The sequence below is a fragment of the Rhinolophus sinicus genome, chromosome 8 (genome assembly GCF_057876585.1).
Source record: "Rhinolophus sinicus isolate RSI-liver-muscle chromosome 8, RSI-T2T, whole genome shotgun sequence".
In the NCBI taxonomy this organism is placed as follows: domain Eukaryota; kingdom Metazoa; phylum Chordata; class Mammalia; order Chiroptera; family Rhinolophidae; genus Rhinolophus; species Rhinolophus sinicus.
The window spans coordinates 16,689,647-16,712,220 of NC_142508.1; the positions used below are offsets into that span (position 1 = coordinate 16,689,647).

The 22,574-nt window shown below is 37.9% G+C and overlaps 1 protein-coding gene across 3 annotated transcripts in view; it reads right to left on the reverse strand.

Annotated features, from left to right (window-relative positions):
* The window catches only part of NRF1 (nuclear respiratory factor 1), a 117,015-nt gene that overhangs the window by 63,991 nt on the left and 30,450 nt on the right, over nucleotides 1-22,574 (reverse strand). For all 3 annotated transcript variants that reach the window (XM_019751370.3, XM_019751361.3, XM_019751352.3), the window contains 2 exons: nucleotides 12,259-12,490; nucleotides 2,804-2,918 (listed from right to left, as the gene is read on the reverse strand). In XM_019751370.3, the coding sequence (XP_019606929.1) occupies nucleotides 2,804-2,918; nucleotides 12,259-12,481 (338 nt within the window). In that variant the 5' untranslated portion in view covers nucleotides 12,482-12,490. The remainder of the gene's footprint in view (nucleotides 1-2,803; nucleotides 2,919-12,258; nucleotides 12,491-22,574) is intronic.

Here is a 22,574-nt window from a genome sequence, read left to right on the forward strand (position 1 = left end):
GAAAGGGGAGTGTGAGGTTTGCTATCCTGTTCAGTAGAAATCTGTTGTCCTACAGACCTATGACTAGCCCACGGATTTAAGGGTCTACAATACAGGTTTACCTTAGGATGAAGCCATGGCACAATGCTGGACAGGGCAAATATCACCTTCCTGATCTTAGCGACACCAAAGGGACTTCTCCTGACTGCTATTTCTAACAAAGATTACGACTGAGATGTCCTCTTACAGACTTTATTATATCATCTCCATGCTAAATGAAGGAGGCTTAAACGACCTGCTTCTAATTTCTTTGATATAGTCATTGTTTGTCTCACTGGCATAATTTTATCCAAAAGTACTACTTCAAAAATGTTGTTTCCAGATTTCCACTGTGACATATAAACACTGATTCTGTCCTGCAGTATTTTACAAATGAGGATAGAGTAAGAGGTTTTTCAAATATGTCAAGACTGGATGAAATAGAAATGCTGTCCTTTTCTTGTGAAATCATGGAAGAATATTTTAAGGTTCTGCATTCCATAATTCTTCTGTGAACATAGTCTAGGGACCGGTGAGTCACGCCAATTCAAATGAGGCAAAGCCAACATATCTAAAATGAAAGTTTTCCATCTTTCTCCAAAAGCATGTACTATTGTGTCTATGTTCCTTATAGCAAGCATATTTCTATAAATAATACATTCTAATTTCTTCTGCCTGTACTATTATTAAAGGAAATGAGAATAACTGCCCATCTAGTGATATATAACCTCTTTGTTTGCTGAAAGCTACAGTTATGTACCTTCAGTTTCTTTTCTTTTCTTTTTAAAAGTCTTATAAGAGTTTTCTGGAGCCAAACTGACAACAATTTCCAGGAAGCAAAATCTCAATGGATTGAGAAAACGCTACTCCTTCAGTTTGTTCTAATCTTTTTCTTATGTTATTAATTGAGACTATATTTTCTAGCTTTTGTCACATCATTTACATGGGCTGGCACTCCATTTGAAATCAACATTCCAGTAAACTTCTAGACAATTTGGATATAGTGTTTAAAGCACTACAAGAAAAGCTTCTGAAACATTTTATAGACTAAATTTATCATATATAAATACATGTTGTGCAAACTGTCAAAATATTAAGTCCTCCACATATCACACCTACGTAATAATCTTTCTTTGCAATCTACAAATCCTTCTCTGCAGAAGAAATAAAAATGAGAAAAGGGCTACATACAAAACAAGAAATTTGGCAACATTCCTTGAAGGAGTAGTCTGTATTATATTCACTGTCTCTAATTTCTCTCTTCCAGTTTTCTCTTGAAGACACTCCAATCCTTTCAGCCTTAACACTCCTTTGATGATGTTGTCAAATTCAAACATGACCTCCATGTTGTTGAATCTAATGGTCAGTTTGCATCTTATTCAACCTGTCAGCAGCATTTGACATAGCTGATCACACGCCATCTTTCCTGAAACACTTTTTACACTCAGTTTCCAGGACACCATTCTCTTCGCTTTCCTCCTGACTCACTGGTCTCTTCTTAGGCTCCTTTCTAGTTCCTCTCATCTCTCCAACCTCTAAAGGGTAGAGTGCTTCAGACCAAAGTCCACACTTACTCCCTAGGTGATCTCTTCCAGTCTCATAGTTTTAAATATTAATACTATCTATATGCTTATATCTTCCGCCAAGATATTCCCTTTGAATTCTAGACTCATACATTCAACTGTTTATTCTGTATCTCTACTTAATGGTTAAGAAGTATCACAAACTTAACATGTCCAAAACCAAATTCCTGATTCTGCCCTACCCTCACTCCCGCTCTTCTTCCAATAAATGTCATCTCAAGTCTTCTAGGAATCAGACCAAAATCCTTGAGGTCACCTTCAGTCCTTTCTTTCTCTCAAGCCCCACATCCAATCCATCAATGAATCATGCTGGAGCTGACTTCTAAAATACACCCGGAACCTGACTCCCTCGTACCACGTTGGCTACATTGGTTTTAAAACAGTCATTTCTGGCCTGGATTACTACAGTAACCCCCTAACTGGTTTCCCTGTTTCTATTCTTGTACCCCCGAGTCTAGTCTCAATACAGTAGCCTGAGTGATCCTTTCAAAACATAAGTCAGAACATATTGCTTTGGTCAAAAGCCTTTACTGACTTCCCACCTCACTCAGGGTAAAAGTCCAAGCCTTTATATTAGACCAAAGACCCCGCGATGTGGCTTTCCACTACCACTCATTCTCTCCTTAGCTATTCCTCAAACACATTCCTTCCCCCTTCAGAACCTTTCCTCTTGCTATTCCCTCTTTCCCTGGGGGAAAAGCTCTTCCCCTATACATCACCACGGTTGTCCCTTCCCTTAGTTCAGGTTTCTGTTCAAAGGTCGCCGTATCAAGGAGGATTTCCCAGACCATCCCTATAAAAAAAAGGGAAACTACTATATTGCCCCTAATCCCCTAACCTTCCTATTTTCCTTACTCCACTTTACTTTTGTTTACAGCACCTATCATCACCTGACATGACATGTTTGTTTTCTTTTTCCCTTCACTAGAAAATAAGTTCTTTAAGGGAATCTGTTTCGTTCACTGTTATATCCTTAAGGCCTAGAACAATGCCTTGCACATAGCAGGCACATACATTTCCTGAATTAATTACTGTGATATTATACATCTGTTAATCATATTTCTAGTTGCATTTATTTAATTTTGTAAGAGCACCTTCTAACTTGGTATCCTTAGTGAACCTAATAACCTATGTTCTAACTCTGTCGTCCATACCACGAAATATTTGAGAAATAGCAACAATATGGATAAGGAAGCCCTCACCGAAGCAAACGTGTTTGCTGTCTCTTCCGGATAGATGGATTAGACTCAAACACATGAGGCCGTTTCCGTTTCTTTCCTGTTGCCACAGCAGCAGCAGCGGCCATTCCCACAGGACCTGAAATAATAATGTATGTGCTGAGATTAGGCAGAGCTGGTTAACTATACAAGACAGAACACAATTAAAGGTACAAAAAAGGTAGCATTTATTTCCTAATATGTTATCAATAAATACAGAATGTTCCTGATATTGTCAATATATTTCACTATTGTTCAACATGAATCATATTTTAATTTACCAATAAAATTTACAGTGAATCTTTTTAAACAGTGAATGACTTACACCTCCCCACCACACACCCGTCTGAATTTTCTATAATGTTTTTTTGTTTTGTTTTGCCATCATGCCCATAATTTAAGACAATATTCTTAGAGGTGCTAGATGAAATCCCAGCATGGAGAGGAAGAGCTTACCAAAACAAAACGTTTACAAATTTCAAATTTCATTTCCATCCCTGTGCCCCTCTTTCCATTACCCCAAGACACGGCCAAGTGAAGGAGGTCGGAGATAATCACTCATACTTAGAACTCCAACAACACCAGCAGCTATAAGAGGAATAGCTGGAAGGATAGCATCTTAATTAGAAATGTTTTTCTTGTATATCAGAAAATTGTGCCCCAAATGGAGTTGTTGACCACAAGGTCAAATTGATGAAAATATCCTGGCAGGAAAGAGATGAAAACTGTCCCATTCTAGGGGAAAAATGTGAATAAAAAGTTGGTTTGTCTTGCCCTGAAATGAATGACTAAAATAATGGGAAGACCCTAAGGAACTATTGGAGTCTCTGATTCATGGAATCTCAACATATCAAAGACCTTCCTTTTTTTTTTTTTTTTTTTTTTTTCCAAACAGATTATCCACCTTTATCCTTATTTGTGAACTCTGTAAAGGACTTAAATAAAAAATAAGTTTAACTGCCCACATTTATACTGGCATATGTTATATATGTTCTAAGTGGCTCAATTTAAACAAGCCTCCCTGAAAATCTCCATGAGCCTCTCTACATGTTTTTTTCCCCTCTACATGTTGTCTAGTAGTCTAATCCCTCTGACTTAAATAAACCCTTCTAAAGAGCCCCAAAGCAAGTCAACAAATAAATGAAGGCTTTTTACCTTCCTTTCCATCATAAACAGCTGAGAGAGGAGAAGAATCTTAGTGATACATTCTTTTCCAACATTTTGTGTTTTAAAATTGTGGTAAGAGCATTTAACATGAGACCTACTGTCTTAAATTTTTAAGTGTGTAATACAGAATTGTTAAATATAGGCACAATGTTGTATAGCAGATCCCTAGAACTTACTCATATTGCATAATTGAAACTTTGTACCTACTGAAGAGCTACTCCCCATTTCCACTCCCTAACCTCTGGGACCACCAGGCTACTCTCTGCTACTATGAGTCTGACTGGTTTGGATGCCTAATGTAAGTGGAACCGTGCTTGCTGTATCTGTCCTTCTGTAACTGGCTTATTTCACTTAATATAATGCCCTCAAGGTTCATCCATGTTGTTGCATATGGCAGCATTTCCTTCTTTCTAAGGCTGAATAACATTCCATTGTATAGGTATACACCACATTTTCTTTATGCATTCATCTGTCAGTGGACATTTAGGTTATTTCTACCTCTTGGCCATTGTGAGTAATGCTGCAATGAACATGGGAGTACAAATATCTCTACAAGATACTGATTTCAATTCTTTTGAATAAATATCCAGAGGTGGAATTGCTGGATCACATGGTAGCTCCATTTTTTATTTTTTGAGGAACTTTCATATTGTTTTCCATAGAGGTTGCACCATTTTACATTCCTACTGACAGCATACAAGGGTTCTAATTTCTCCACATCCTCACCATTTAAATAAAAATCCCAATAGGGGTTTCTGTGAAACTTGATAAACCGATCTTAGAATTTAAATGAAAGTGCAAAAGGCCAAAAAATAGGCAGCACAATTTTGAAGATTTTAAGAAGGTGTAGGAAAACTCATCCTACCAAATATTAATAGTTACTCTAAAGCTACAGTCATTAAGACAGCGTGAAACTGCCTGGGATAGAGAAACCAATACAACTGAATTCGTTCACAAACACGCTCCTGTGGCAGAAGACAGAGGTAAGAAATAGGATGGACTATTAAAAGGATGGTGCTGGGACAACTGACTGACTGTATGAAAAAATAATGAAACTAGATCCCTACATCATACCATCCACAAAAAACTACAGGTGGATTAAAGACCTAAATGAAAAACAACTGAATCAACAAAACAAAAACAAAAATAACTTTATAACTTCTACAGTAAATGATTGGAGACTATTTATAAACTAAGGCTTAAGAATTTCTTAAAGAGATGCCAAAAGGATAAACTGTAAGGTAAAAGACTGATAAATTTCACAATAATATAAATAAAAACTTTTATGGTCAAAAGAAATAAGAAAAAAATTGGGGAGGGAGTGGGCAAAAAACTGGGAGAATACAATTGCAATGCATATTATCAAGAAAAGAATTAAAAAAATATAGAGAGATAGATGGATGGGTATACATATACATACATATATATACATATGTATACATCTACATATACATATCAAAGTCAATAAGAAAAAAAGACAGACAACCCAGTTGAAAAAGGGACAAAGGTATAAATAAGAAATACTGAAAAGAAGAAAAACAGTCAATAAAGATCTGAAATGGTGCTCTATCTTTATCTTGTCTTCCTGCACTGGTTGGAACCTCTAGCTAGTAGAGTGAAGCAAATCAAACCAACAGTAAGAAACTATTTCAGACCATCAGACTGGCAGAAACGAAAACGGATTGACAATCCCAGAGGCGACGAGGACGAGGAGCAACAGGCACTCTCGTATGCTGCTTGTGGGAATGTAAACTACTGTAACGATGTGGAAGTACATTTGGAATATCTAGTAAAACTGAAAATGTGCCCATCTTTGCCCTTCAATTCCTCCTGGGTACACCTCAAGCAGTGTTTTTCAAACTGCAGGTATCCGCCTTTTGGTGGCTCATGAGTAGTTTGTTTGTTTTTAATAAAATGCAGTAAAGTGAAAGAGACTAGGACATATCAGAGAACATGTCACTTGTAGTAGGGGTGAGTTGTTCCTTCATGAGAAAGTGTCATTTCAGTCATACGTGCAATTGTGTATTCTAGCTCACAATGTAAGATGTATTACGGTGGGACAGTGACAAAAGAGCTTGAAAGCCAACGCCAAGAGGAACTCACAATATGCACAAGAAAACATGCAGGACAATTTTCATTTGCAGCAATCGTAATTGCAAAATATTATAAACAACCCAAGTTATTTATGAGATATTCACATAACGAATGGAACACCAAATAATAGCTAAAATGAAAACACATAGCCACATTATCAATATGAATGAACCTCAGAAAAATAACACTGAATGAAATAAACATATTATAGAAAGAGAAGATCACAGGATACCATTCATATAAAATTTAAAATATGCTAAACAATGCTAAATATTGTTTACTGACATACAGCAAAAATATAAAGAAAAGTTAAGAGAATGATAAAGACCAATATAGAAGTAGGTCAGTGGAGGGAAAGGAATAGGATTAGAAAAGGCAGCTACCTGTTGCCTTTCCCTCTCCATTTACCTTGTTTCATTATTTTCTTCAGAGCACTCAGTGCTCTCTGAAAATATTTTACTTTATTGTTTGTACCCTTCTCCCCACCACTGGTCTTTAAACTTCTTTAGAAGCAAGCTCTTGACAGTCTTGTTCATAGCATCTATATATAGTAATATAGAGTATACAGCAATCACTCAATAATTGTTGAATGATTGAATGGTAAATAATTTTTACCACGTGGGCCTCAGTTTCCACATTTGCCACATGAAAGGGTTAAAGTCCTTTCTTAATCTTAATACCACGATAATGCAGTACAGTAATAAAGCAAAACTATGTCTCAAAAGCATCTTCCTTCCTAAGGAAGAAGTTGACCTGGATTCATTATGTTAGAATGCCCTCTTCTGGAAAGTATAAACATTTCAAAAATCCATTTTACAAATATTTCATATGTGTTTTGCCACTAAGCCTTATTTTCACATTCACCATTCCAAAACCACACAATAACTGACAGTAATAAGATTATTCACTATATCTGCCTTTCTCCCCTTAAATACAGCATATACTAAAAAGATGTAGTATTGTGGCCATTCCTGATAACTGATTTCCTGTCAAGCTTGTCCTCAGTATCTCCTAAGGTAAATACAATTATCAGATCCATCCAGGCATGGTTTACATGGAGTCTTCCACATAATGCTAAATATACAATGTAAATAGCAAAGAGAATGGTACAAAATATAGCTCATTTTTAGGTAATTTAGTGGCCCAGAAAAATCTCAAAATGTTAAATTGGTTTAAGATGATCCAGGATTGTTAGTACCCTCAGGCATGTGGCAGAAGGAAACAAAAATCCTTTATAGAGAATGATAATATTATTCTAGATCCCATCTTATGTCTAAAAATATCTTCCAAACACAGCATTCATTCAAATATAACCAATACATGAAGAGAAAAAAAACAACATGAACAAGAAACAGCACTAACAACATATAACAAAAAGACCCACAGGTACTTCAGAGAGTGAAAGTACCAAATGGATTGTAAAATCATGTTTACTTTACTCAGGGAGAGTTTTTAAAAATTTCAACTAAAAATTGTAATAGTGCAAATGTGGGAGGGAAAAAAACACACTAGAAATTCAAAACTAGAAAACAAAATAAAACAATTAACTATTACTAAAATTAGTAACTCTATGGACAGATTTAAATGCACCTTACACACAGCTGAAGAGAAAAATTAATAAACTAGAAGAAACTACTTAAAATGAAGCATAAGAGACAAGAGGATAGTAAAACAGAATAGAGGGTAAGAGACATAAAGGACTCACACAGGAAGACAACATATTTAATTGCAGTCATACAAGAAAAAGAGGTGGAATGGAGCAAAAGCAAAACTGAAGCAAAATCTAGTGGCTAAGATTTTTCACAACTAATCAAAGGCATCAATCCACAGATTTAAGATGTTCAAAGAATCCTACACAAAATAAATGAGAACTCCAGAGCCAGATATATCATAAAAACGAAAGACAGAAAATCTTAAAAGCAGTTGGAGGAGGGACCTATGTAGGAGATAACCTTCAACGGAATAGCTGTAGGAATGAAACAGCGAATTCTCTAATGCAAGGATAGAAACCAGCAGACAGTGGAATAGTATCTTCAATATGAGGAAGGAAAATAACTGGCAGCTTAGAATTCTATATCCAGTGAGAACACCCTTCGAGACTGAAGGTTAAATAACAACATTTGCAAACAAGCAAAAGTCGAGAGACTGCTACTAGCAGATCCATGCGGAAGAAAATACTAAATGGTATCTTTAGGCAGAAGAAAAATTCTCAGAAACAAGTTTTATAAAACAAAAATAATGTCTTGTAGGGATTAAAATATCCAAAGAATTAATACAGAGGACAACAAAAGCATATAGGTCAGGAGCAGGGGAATGAAATTTCAGTGTTCTAAAAACTTGCATTATCCCTAAAGAAGACAAAAGTGGCATCTGGTCAAGACGGCAGAGTAGGTAAATGCTGTGCTGGTCCCCTCTCATGACCACCTCAAAATCATAACTAAACTACAGAACAACCATCACTGAGAATCACCTGAAGTCTAACTGAACAGAAGTCCTACAACTAAGGATTTACAGAAGAAGCCACTTCCAGTCTCACAGGAAGGGCGGAGAAGCTGAATGCGCTGGTCCCACACCCATATGTGGCCGTTAAAAATCAGGAGGGATATCTCAGGAGGGATATCTCGACTGCAGGTTCCCCCCCCGAGGAGTGAGGGGTCCCAGCCATACACTGGACTCCTCAACCAAGGGTTCCAGTACTGGGGGGAAATGTCCCATTAACTTCTGGTTGTGAAAACCAGCAGAGATTGTGGCTGAGTGAGATGGAAGGCTGTTGGAGTGCTTGGAACTCCTCTTAAGGGCTCACACACAGATTTATTCACTGACAGACTCATGGGTTCTGAACTCCAGTGCTGGGGCAGCAGCTCAAAAGGCACCAGGGATATATGGAGAAGAACTGAATAGTCTGGCTTCAGGACAAGGGCCAAAGGGGCAGCTTTCTCCCAGGTGGAAGTGCTGGCAGAAGCCATAGTTCCTTTGTTGAGCCCACTCCCAAACCAGCGGGCAGAGGTAGGCGGGCACCATATCTGAATCTCCATCAATCTGGCTAACGCTGTTCACCCCGCCCTGGTGATTCGCTGAGACCCAAATTTGGGCCCCACCCGAGCTGCTTCTAGTGGCTTTTCCATCCAAATGACCTGTCTTGGCTCATGCTGTGGACTTTCTTAAAATCTCTCAAAGTTTCACAAACCCCAAACAAGCAGTTTTGGCATGTCCCGTACCTCTTACTAAGCAGCTCTTAGCCCATCACTGGCAGCAGTCACCCTTAGTTCACAGCTTAGCCTCTCCCAGGCACCCCCAAGCCCAGCACAACTGGCAACCACCTGCAGATCACTTTGTAGCTCATACAAAGGGGCAGAGGCAGTGGCTGACACTGGCCTGCATCAGAGCCCCTCCCAAGAGGCCCCAGAACCAACACACCAGGTAACCAGTTTCAGACCACACCAGAGCACCACCCAACCACCTCCACAAATGACACACCCACACAGCAGACTCAGCAAGGTCCAGAGCCTGTTCCATAGGGTCAGCTTCTGCACAATAGCAACTCCGCTGTAGTCAGGGCTACTCCTCACAATCAATCAGCCTGAGGGTCAATCCCCCCATTGACGTGCCAACAGCAATCAAGGTTCAACTACACAGGAGGACACACACAACCCACACAAGGGACACAGCTGGAGCACCTGGCTCAGGTGACCAGGGAGACTGTGCCATTGGGCCCCAAAGGACACCTATTGCACAAGGCCATTCTACCAAGACCGTGAGATATATAGCAGCTCTACCTAATACTTACAAACATAGGGAGGCAGCCATAATAAAGAGACAAAGAAACGTGTTCCAAATGAAAGATCAGAACAAAGCTCCAGAGAAAGACCTAAATAGAATGGAGACAAATAATCTACCAGATGTAGAAATCAAAACGCTGGTTATAAGGATACTCAATGATCTCAGTGATAAATTCAACGAAGAGATACAAAACAAAAAAATGGAGATAAGAAACATAAAAAAGAAGCAGTCAGAAATATAGAATAAAATCATTGAAATGAAGAATACATTAGAGGGAATCAGCAGTAGATTAGATGAAGCAGAGGATCAAATCAGCAATTTAAAAGCTAAGGTAGCAGAAAACACACAATCAGAACAGAAAAAAAAACACTCCAAAAAACTGGGGTTAGTCTAAGAACTCTGAGACAACATCAAGTGTAAAAACATTCGCATCACAGGGATACCAAAAGGAGAAGCGATAGAGCAAGGAATTGAAAACCTATTTGAAAAAATGATGGAAAACTTCCCTAACCTGGTGAAGGAAATAGACATACAAGCCTAGGAAGCGCAGGGTCCCAAATAAGATGAACTAAAGAGGCCCACACCAAGGCACACCATAATCAAAATACCAAAGCTTAAAAACAGAGAGAGAATTGTAAAAGCAGCAAAAGAAAAGCAGTTAGTTACCTGTAAGGGAGCTCCCATAAGATTGTCAGCTGACTTCTCAACAGAAACTTTGCAGGCTAGAAGCGACTGGTATGAAATACTCAACGTGATGAAAAGTAAGGGCCTACAACTAAGATTACTCTACTCAGCAAAGCTGTCATTTAGAATAGAAGGACAGATAAAGAGCTTCCCAGACAAGAAAAAGTTAAAAGGAGTTCATCAACACCAAACCAGAATTACAAGAACTGTTAAAGGGACTTCTTTAAGAAGAAGAAGAAAAAAAAAGATTAAAAAATCTGAATAATAAAATGGCAATAACTACATATCTATAAACAATTGCTTTAAATGTAAATGGATTAAATGCTCCAATCAAAAGACATAGGGGGGCTTAATGGATAACAAAACAAGACCCTTACATACGCTCCCTGCACGAGACTCACTTCAGATCGAAAGACACACAGAGACTGAAAGTAAGGGATGGGAAAAGATATTTCATGAAAATGGAAATGAAAAACAAACAAACACCTGGAGTAGCAATACTTATACCAGATAAAACAGACTTCAAAATAAAGGCAATAAACAATAGACAAAGAAGGACCCAGTGATTCCACTGCTGGGTAGTTATCGAAAGAAACTCAAAACACTAATTTGAAAAGACATACGCATCTATATGTTCACTGTAGCATTATTTACAATAGCCAAGATAGGAAAGCAACCTAAGTATCCATCAATAGATGAATAAATAAAGAAGAGAGTACATACATACAACGGTACGTTACTCAGCCATAAAAAGGAATGAAATCTTGTCATCTGAAACAACATGGATGGACCAAAGGCTATTATGCTGACTGAAATAAGTAAACAAAAAAGACAAATACCGTATGATTTCACTTAGTGTGGAACCTAAAAAACAAAATAAACAAACAAACAAAACAGAAACAAACTCAAAGACACCGAGAACATTTTGATGGCTTCCAGATGAGGGGGTTTGGGGCGATGGGTGAAGGGCGGAAGGGATTAAGAGATGCAAGTTGATGGTTACAAAATAGTCACAGGGATGTAAAGTACAGCATAGGGAACATAGTCAATAATACTATAGTAACTATGTATGGTGTGGGATGAGTACTAGATTTATTGGGTGATCACTCAGTAAGTTATATAAATGTCTAATCTCTATGTTGCACACCTGAAACTAATATAATAAAGTATGTCGACTGTAATTGAAAAATAAAAAATTATTTTAAAAAAGAGGACAAAAGTACCAATACATAATATTTTGAAATAAATAAAGGATGTGTGTTATAATTTCTAGGGGTACCACTAAAAGTAAAAGTATATTAATTTCCAAACTAACAAGAAAAAACTGAAAAATAAAAATGTTTCAATCACTCCAAAAGAATACATGAAGGAAAAGTAAACACCGATCAACTGGATAAAGAGAAAGCATATAGTAAACAGATATGTTCAAACCTAAATGTATCAGTGATTACACTGAATGTAAATGGACTAAACGCTTCTTCAGTTAAAAGTCAAAAGATTGTTAGAATGGATGAAAAACACAAAACCAAAGTCATATCACTAATACTGTATGATTCTAGAACTTACATCTCAGTATGATACCGACAGAAGTTGTAAAAGCAAGGATTAAAACAAAATCGTGAAGATGTGATATGAAGATAGATGAGAGGGTGGCTGCATCCTGGGTTCTTGCAGCTATGCCCGCTACCAAGAGCTTCCAATCCAAACAACATTACCTGCAGCAGCCAGATGGGCGGTTACCTCATCAGCCGCTGTGGAGTTGAGTATGTCTGAATCATCATAAGAGGTGTCTTCTGGAGAAGAAGGTGAGTCTTCGTCAGCACTCAGCATACTGTGCTCAGTGTAGGTGGCCACATGGACCTGCTGTACTTGTTGGGCCACTGCATGGGCTTCTATGGTAGCCATGTGTTCAGTTTGGGTCACTCCGTGTTCCTCCATGAAGGGCTACTGTCAGGAAAAAAGGCAAAGAACAAGACTCAGTGTGTAATGTAATGAAATGCTTAAACTCAGACAGAGTTCCCTCGCGAGCACAGGAAACCTTTGATTTCACTATATACCGCACCCCACCAAGGCACAGGAAATGGGAAGCACCATTCAAATAAGACCTAAAAATGGTAGATTTTCCTTATATAAAACCTTTTCGATGGAAATTCACTGTGCTAATTTTATGCCTCAGGTCACAAAAGAATAAATACCTTTGATATTACACGTAACAATAAAAGACACTTAAATATAAAAATAAAAGGGTATTTAAAAGTTCCTAGTGACTTCGCATTTGACATTGTAGACATAAAAACACTTAGTAAGTAAATGAAATACTTAACATTTTCTTTGTATTTCATAGACAAATGGGAGTTCCAACTTTTTTCCCAAAAATGTAATTATTCAAATTGGTTTTTCTGCTTATAAAACTGTGCTTCTTGTAAACCCTGAAATGATGCAGTAATTCATAAAGTAGTAAGATAAAGGTTTGCTCTTCTCCTGCACTTACAATCTGTCCCCTCTTCCCCCCACCAACCTACAGAGAAGTGCATTATCATTAAATGTTTTGAAGCATACATACATACATATGATTTAAAATAAAAACAGATTCACGTTACACATATTAGTCTATAGTTTGCTTTCTTCATATTACAATATATCTGCACATTTGACAGGTCAAAACATACAGATTTACCACACCTTTCTAAACAGGTGCAGAATACTTCACTGTATGCGTGGGCCATAATTATGCAACTGGTCACCTACTGATACACAGCAAGGCTGCTTCCAAATTTTTGCTATGATAAACATCAGTGCAGTAGCATCCCTGTATATAAAACTTTGCATATTGGTTCCTCAAAAAACTTTAAAAGGAATTATCATATGACCCAGCAATTCCACTTCCTGGTCTGTCTATACCCAGAACTGAAAACAGGGTCTCAATGGGCTATTTATACATAACCACATTGGTAACAGCATTATTCACAATAGCCAAAAGGTACAAGCTCTCAACTGTCTACTGATGGATGAATGGGTGTACAAATTGTACATATGTACACAATGGAATATTATTAAAAGGAAGAAATGCAAACTAGGAATAGAGAGCAACTTCTTCAACTTGATAAAAAAAAACTACAATAGATCTACAGCTAACATCATACTTAATGGTGAGAAACTACAGCAGTCGCCCCTGATTCACAGAGGGTACATGCCAAGACCCCCAGTGGATGCCTAAAACCATAGATAGTACCAAATCCTATATATACTATGTTTTTTTCCTATACGTACATACCTATGATAAAGTTTAATTTATAAATTTGACGCAGTAAGAGATTAACAACAATAATAATAAAGTAGGAGTAATATAATACACTATAATAAAAGTTATGTGAATGTGGTCTCTCTCTCCCACAAATTATCTTATTGTACTGGACTCACCCTCCTTGTGATGATATCAGATGATACAATGTCTATGTGATGAGATGAAGTGAATGATGAAGGCCATTGTGACACTAGCATTAGGCTACTATTGACCTTCTGATAACACATCAGAAGGAGGATCGTTGTAGTTCAGATAATCCTAGATCACTGAGACATGACAAGTGACCATGGAATAACGAAACTGCAGAAAGCAAAACCATGGATAAAGGGGGGCTACTACAGAAGCTTTCCTGCTAAGATCAGGAATAAGGCAAAGATGACCGCTCTCATCACTCCTTTACAACATTATACTGGAAATCCTAGCTAATGCAGCAAGACAAGAAAAAGAAATAAAAGTTATACTGATTGGGAAGGGGGAAAAAACTGTCTTTGTTCAAGATGACACATGATTGTCTATGTAGAAAATCCAAGGCAGTAAAAAAACTCCTGAAACTAACAAGTGATTACAGCAATGTTGCAGGATGCAAAGTTCATATACATAAGTCAATTACTTTCCTATATACCAGCAATGAACAAATCAAATTTGAAATTAAAAACACAGTATCATTTACATTGGGAACAAAAAATGAAATACTTAGCTATAAATCTAACAAAATATGGATAACACCTATATGAAGAAAACTACAAAACTCTGATGAAAAAAACTAAAGAAGTAAATAAATAGAGATATATTCCATGTTCGTGGTTAGGAAGACTCAATAATATCAAAATATCCTAACTTGATCTATAGATTCAATGCAATCCCAATCAAAATCCCAGAAAGTTATCTCATGGATATTGATAAACGGATTCTGAAGTTCAAAGACCTAAACGTAAAACACAAGACTTCTAGGAGACAGTCTAGATGACCTTGGGTATGGCAACGATGTTTTAGATACAACACCAAAGACGCAATCCATGAAAAGAAATAACTGACAGACTAGATGTCATTAAAATTAGAAATTTCTGCTCTATGAAAGACACACTCTATGAAAGAGAATGAGAAGACAAGCAACATCCTGGGAGAAAACATTTGCAAAAGACAGATCTGGTAAAGAACTGTTTTCCAAAATATACAAAGAACTCTTAAGCTGAACAATGAGAAAGTGAACCACCCAAATAAAAAGTGGCAAAAGGCCTGAAGAGACACCTCACCAAAAAAGATACACAGATGGTAAATAAACATGTGAAAAGAGGCCATTAGGGAACTGCAAATTAACCCAATGAGGTAACACTACTCACTTACCAGAATGGCTAAAATCCAAACACCAACACCACTAAATGCTGGTGAGGATGTGGAGCAACAGGCATTCACTGTTGGTGGGAATGCAAAATGGTGCAGCCACTTTGGGAGAGAGTTTCGAAGCTTATTACAAAACCAAATATACCACACAATCCCGCAATTGTGCTTCATGGTATGTACCCAAAGGAGTTAAAAACTTATGTCCAGGGCCAGCCCGGTGGCTCAGGCGGTTGGAGCTCCGTGCTCCTAACTCCAAAGGCTGCTGGTTCGATTCCCACATGGGCCAGTGGGCTCTCAACCACAAGGTCGCTGGTTCAACTCCTCGAGTCCCGCAAGGGATGGTGGGCTGCACCCCCTGCAACTAAGATTGAGCACGACACCTTGAGCTGAGCTGCCGCTGGGCTCCCGGATGGCTCAGTTGGTTGGAGCGTGTCCTCTCAACCACAAGGTTGCTGGTTTGACTCCCGCAAGGGATGAACAAGCAACGGCAACTGGACCTGGACTGAGCTGCGCCCTCCACAACTAAGACTGAAAGGACAACAACTTGAAGCTGAACAGCACCCTCCACAACTAAGACAGAAAGGACAACAACTTGACTTGGGAAAGTCCTGGAAGTACACACTGTTCCCTAATAAAGTCCTGTTCTCCTTCCCCAATTAAAAAAAATCTAAAAATAAAAAATAAAAAAATAACATGTCCACACAAAAACCTGCACACAGATGTTTACAGCAGCTTTAGTCATAATCACTGTAACTTGGAAGCCACCAAAATGTCCTTCAATAGGTGAATGAATAAGCAAACTGTGGTGCATCTGGACAATGGAATATTATTCACAACTACAAAAAAATGAGTTATCAAGTCATAAGAAGACATGGAGGAACTTAAACACATATTGCTAAGTCAAAGAAGACAACCTGAAAAGGTTACATATTTTATGATTCCAACTTCAGTGTGAAGTTCTGGAAAAGGCAAAACTATGGAGATAGTAAAAGAATCAGTGGTTGCCAGGGGTGGGGGGAGGGGAAGGAGGAATCAATAGGTGGAGCAGAGGATTTTTAGGGCAGCGAAACTACTCTGTATGATACTGTCATGCTGGATACATGTCATTATACATTTGCGCAAAACCATATAATATACAACACAAACGTGGTCCATAATGTAAATTAGAGACTTGGGGTGATAAGGACAGGTCAATGTAGGTTCATCCATTGTAACAAATGCACCAGTGCGGGGGGTGGGGAGGGGTACAAGGGAAAACTATACCTTCTCCTCAATTTTATTTGTTAATTATACCTCAGTAAAGGTGGGGGTTGCGGGGGGAGAAAAGAAAAAGAAAAAGAAATTCTGACACATGCTACAACATGAATGAACCTTGAGGACGTTCTGCTAAGTGAAATAAGCCCGTCACAAAAAGACAAATATTGTATGATTCCACTCATGTGAGGTCCCCAGAGTAGTCACATTTATGAGACAGAAAGTAGAGGGGTGGTTTCAAGAGGCTGGGGAGGGGGAGACATGGGGAGTTGTCTCACAGGTATAGTTTCAGTTTTGCAAGATGAAAAGGTTGTGGAAATTGGTTGCACAACAGTGTGAATATACTTAACACTACTGAACAATATACTTAAAAATGGTTAAGATGATAAAGTTTGTTATGTGTGTTTTACCACAATTAAAAAGAAAAACATCCCTGGCACCAGCTAACTACTATGTAAAGAAGAAATTACTAATCTTAGAGCAGAGTGATAAAACTGCCTTACTATCGTTAAAAACACTTTGAATACTATATTTTTTTTAAAGTTTATTGGGGTGACATTGGTTAATAAAATTACATAGGTTTCAAGTGTACAATTCTATAAGACATCATCTATATCAGGGGTGTCCAAACTTTTTTCAACGTTTTTCACCAAGGGCCATATGTGGTAAAATACACAAACAGCTGGGCCACTCACTTGAGGTGAAGTACGTATTGCCTCACCTGGTTTATTTAAGTAAACTAAATATATTTTTGGAATTTGCTGCAGGCCAATAAAAAATGGATCGCGGGCCGCAGTCTGGACACCCCTGATCTATATATAGTGCATTGTGTGATCACCACCCAGAGTCAGTTCTCCTTCCATTACCATATATTTGACCCCTTTTACCTTCCTTTACCACCCCTATTTTATTTAAAAAAAAATAAATTCTTAATGGTAAAATTTTTCACTCAAGAGTATATATAGTTTAAATTTTGATGCAATTTTAAAAGCTGAGTGTCTCACTTGTGCACTAACATAATCTCTACTTACGTAACACCCTCCATACACACACACACACACACACACACACACACACACACACATTTGAAATTTGACAACATGCATAGCTAGACTTTACCCCCACCCCCCAAAATGCAGCCATGTAAATACAGAAATATGACTTTCAGGGCTACAAGTAAAAATAACATAATTATTTATGCAAAATTCTTCTCTCATTTTTATTTTACTCTATTGCTAAACTTTCCTTTTCCTGCTTTGAGGGCTTCTAAATCCTTTGTCCCTCTTGAGTAATTGCTTTCTTAAGCCTCACCCTGTTATGTCTTTCTTCTTCGTGTCAACTTTTCCATGTAGCTGCCCAACTTTTTACTTTTCTGGGGCTCTTGATTTCTGTTGTATATTCTTGGGCTGTTTCCTTTTGGGGGCAGGGAGGCTTTAACTTTTAATTCTCTCTTTTCACTCTCACACCATTATACATATCATAACTCATCCTTCTAACATGATTCTTAACTTTGGGATTATTCAGTTATCTCAAGGTGCATTCTGCATTTCAAAATAAAATTCACTTTAATTACAAAAAAACAGAAAACCCCACAGGATACCACATATCCAAAAAGATTAGGAGTCTAAAATTATGTCAAAATAAAATTTTTTTTAAAGAGAGATGCCTGATAAGGTTTCTTCCATATCCTATGTTTGGTGTGTTTTAGAATATTCAAGGGAATACATTCTACTTCCCAGATCAGCACATATCTACAATGTAATTTAACACACTATTTAAGTGACACAATTAAACACAGTATATGAGAGAAAGACAGCATTAAAATACTATTTTTCCATCCATTTCACTGTTCTTCTAGTCTACGAAACAAACTGCTTGGGGCATTTTAGAATTCTGGGTACTTCAAAATCGTTTTTAAATGATTTGGGATTAGATGGCATCTAACTGCGTTTCAAAGGGATTTGTACGCTATGCACTTGGCATAATGGATTTCAATTCTCTTCTCCAGAATGCAGTTCACAGCATAAATCAATAGGGTTGTCTGTTTCACAGGCTTGTCACTTCTGCCCAGTGTCTCCCCTCTTTCTACCTCTTTCTATCCCATCCTTCAGCCTTTCTAACCATTTTTATTTAGCACACTCTGTAAAAAGCAAAGGCAAAAGTATTTCAGACTTCTTTGAACCAGAGTGGGCTACTTGTACATGACGCTTTCAATGTTTTCAAAAAATAATAAACACAACAGGAAGTCAGACTGGCATACACTGGCTGGAGCTCGTCGAGCCCTACCCTGACCAGGCCATTTTTAGTGATGCTTTTAATCTTCCATCAACAAGGAGTCAGATGCTCTGGATAGCAACACTGATAGGAACTGCTAATAGACGAAAACATGTTAGATAACATGAATTTAAAAAAACTGCACAGACTAAAGATATCCAGAACTTCTGGACAAGTTATTTAACCTCCATTTCAACTGTTGTTTTTTTTTTGTTTTTTTTTTTAATGAAAAGAAAAAGGTAGTTCCTATCCTCAAAAGGATATGAGGCTATTTAGAAATAATAGTTTAAAAAAAGATGTGAGGATTAAATGAGATGATCCAGGTAAAGTGAAGAACAATGCTCAGCACATAAATACTCAATATTAATTGTTATGATGATGCCAAAGAGTTCCTGTCTTCATGATTCTGTCCTTGACTCATTACCTGACTAGTCTTGCAAGGACCAGGCCTCAATTTCTTCACCTTTAAATTAATTACACATCCATCTCTGATGATACGTTTTTTTAAATTGTGTGCAAAAGATTTTGAGTCAGGCATCTAAAAAGCCTCCTTTTTTTATTCTTTAAAAATTTTATTGGGGTGACATTTGTTAATAAGATTAGATAAGTTTCAAGTATATAGTTCTATACTACATCCTGTGTATATTGCATCGTGTGCTCACCACCCAAAGTCTAATCTCCTTCCATCACCATATATTTGACCCCCTTTACCCTCTTCATCCTCTCCCAACCCGCTTCCCCTCTGGTAACCACCATATTGTTATCTGTGTCTACTGAATTTTTTGTGTGTTCATTTGTTGCTTCTTGTTTTATAGCCCACATATGAGTGAAATCATACGGTTCTTGTCCTTTTCCGTCTGATGTATTTCACTTAGCATGATACCCTTAAGATCCACCAGTGCTGTCGCCAATGGCAATGGTTCATCCTTTTTGGTGGCTGAGTAGTAGTCCCTTGCGTATATGTACCACATCTTCTTTATCCATTCATTGGCTGAAGGACACTTAGGTTGTTTCCATGTCTTGGTAAAAAGCCCTTCTTTATTATATTAACTCCCACAACTGAGATAAACATAAAGCAAGGCAAACAACAGGGAACCAATGTCTCTAACAAATCATTTCACGACCGTGCCCAAAATGGAGAGCCAGCAGATGGACCTGGCAGTGACTCCTCTGAATAGATGTGAGAAGCAAGGTGACAGCACTGGCAATACATAACCACCTGTGACTCTAAACACCACATCCAAGGCATATCTGTTTATCACCTGGAGCCAGTGCCGTTCAGCAGATTAGTCAACACTCCGTTAAAAAAAAAAATCATGCCCAAAACAAGAATGTGATATGGTAACAATTTTTCTAAAACCTCTTTCTTAGCCTGGCTCATCACCCGCAGTGCAACATGGGCCTTAGCTAAAGGTTCTTCTTTATCACATAAACTATAAATGGGGGGTGGGGCGTTTTGGTACAGAGTTCCTGCTTTTGCCATTCCAGACCAGCAATGGGTGGGACTGAAAGATAATGGAAAAGCACAGAAACACAGATTTTTTGTGCGTCTCGGAGCACCTGGCAGTTGTAATCCATAATATCAAGGGAGCTACTGGAATTTGGATGAAATATCCAAGGGAGTTCAACTGAGTCTAATTCACACATAATGGATGAGATTAAGTGTAGAGTATTTTAAAAATCAATGTAGGAAAAAGAGCTGGCCAGGAAATCTAATCAAGGCATAACTAAATGTAAAAGAAAGCACTAGTCTAATCAATTGCATTATCATATCAAAAGGAAAAGCTACAAGAACAGCCTAAGGGAAAGTCTCAGAGCAAGACTGTATCTAAGGTCCAAACAGAGACAGGAAAACCGAGAGGCTCAACTTACATTCCTGGACATGGCCAGGATCTAAACTTCACAGAAATTTCACTCAGCAGTACAGCCTCCAAAAAGCCAAAAGTCAGCAATGGGATTTGATTCTTGGGGGATGTTCAGTAATGGATCAAAGTCTCACCACAGCAGGAAAAATAAAAAAACTGCAAAAGTCAATGTGAAAAGAGAATGTAAAATGGGGCTTAATTCTGAGTAATATATGGTGCTTGAGGTAAGAATAATCCATTTGACCTTCCTAGGAACAGTCTCCTCAAATAGTCCAAGAATGATACTGGACTTGCAGAGAAAAAAAAATACCCTCTCACACCACTGGGCTTCACAAACAACCAAACAAACAAAAAAAGAAGTCATAGTCATGTGTGCAGTCTACTGTTTTCCATTTTCAGACTCCAACTACAGGTAAAAATACAAAAAATTAAATATAATACAAATCAGAATGTAAGGATTATGAACCATGACAATGTAAAAGCAAAGATAAAGCTGAGAGAAATGAGGAAGTAGGAGAGGTGGATGAACGGCTAGGAGCACCAATGTACCAATCAATATTCTATCTTTACACAGAGAGGGAGTCTGAAGATGCTAGCAAGAGCAGATTGAAGAATCTGGTATTACAGTGCAACTATCAAAAGCAGAGGGGAGGGGCCGGCCCGGTAGCTCAGGCGGTTAGAGCTCCATGCTCCTAACTCCAAAGGCTGCTGTTCGATTCCCACATGGCACAGTGGGCTCTCAACCACAAGGTTGCCAGTTCAATTCCTCAAGTTCCGCAAGGGATGGTGGGCAGCGCCCCCTGCAACTAAGATTGAACACAGCACCTTGAGCTGAGCTGCTGCTGAGCTCCCACATGGCTCAGTTGGTTGGAGCCCATCCTCTCAACCACAAGGTTGCCAGTTCGACTCCCACAAGGGATGGTGGGCTGCACCCCCTGCAACTAGAAAATGGCAACTGGACGTGGAGCTGAGCTGCGCCCTCCACAGCTGAGACTGAAAGGACAACAACTTGAAGCTGAACGGCACCCTCCACAACTAAGATTGAAAGGACAACAACTTGACTTGGAAAAAAGGCCTGGAAGTACACGCTGTTCCCCAATAAAGTCCTGTTCCCCTTCCCCAATAAAATCTTAAAAAAAAAAAAAAAAAAAAAAAAAAAAGCAGAGGGGAAACGAGGAATACTGTGAAAGAAAGGTCATCCTTTCTTTGATATAATGAAGTCAAAAATGGCTAAGTTTGATAAACCAAGAAAAAGTGGTATAGACACATTATTTAGAGTTATGGAGGAGTTACTGTTTGATAATACTATAAACAAAATAGTTAAACTAGAAAACAAAAACAGTTCAAGTAACTGTCTCTAAAAAGTGGAACTGGGGGTAGGGGAAAAATGTGGCAAAAAGCCATTGATTTTTATTGTAAATATTTTTATTTGATCCTTTATCACATGAATGTATCACTTTGACTTTTAACAAAATGAACTTTAAAAACCAGTAACTGTAATATAGCCTTCTGAACTGATCCTTTGGAAACTTAATGACATGCTAGAGCAAATTGCCACTAGAAAAACAAGTCCCTTCCTTATGCTAAGAACCAAGAGAATAGTGCAGTTCAAGTTCAGTAACAGTCTTGCCTTAAGACTAACTTAACTAATTTGGAGCATATGAAAGTAACAGAATTTTGTATAGCTGCAATCACACAATATTTTTCATTCCAATATGTTGACAAAACTTGTAAAATATTCATTAATATTAATATCAATAACAGCCCAATAATCCAGTTAATAATTATGATTTTACATAATACGTGAGAAAAACAAGCTTTACCACACAACTTCATGATGACTCAAGGATGAGTGGATGGTTTTGTGAAAACAATACTGTAAGCTCACGGAAAGCAGGGCTTAGGTCCATTAAAGTCTCTATGAATAGCAGCTGTCATAATTTGCTCCTTAATAAATGCTTGTGGGTAACTGGCTGCACATTTTAATTACTAA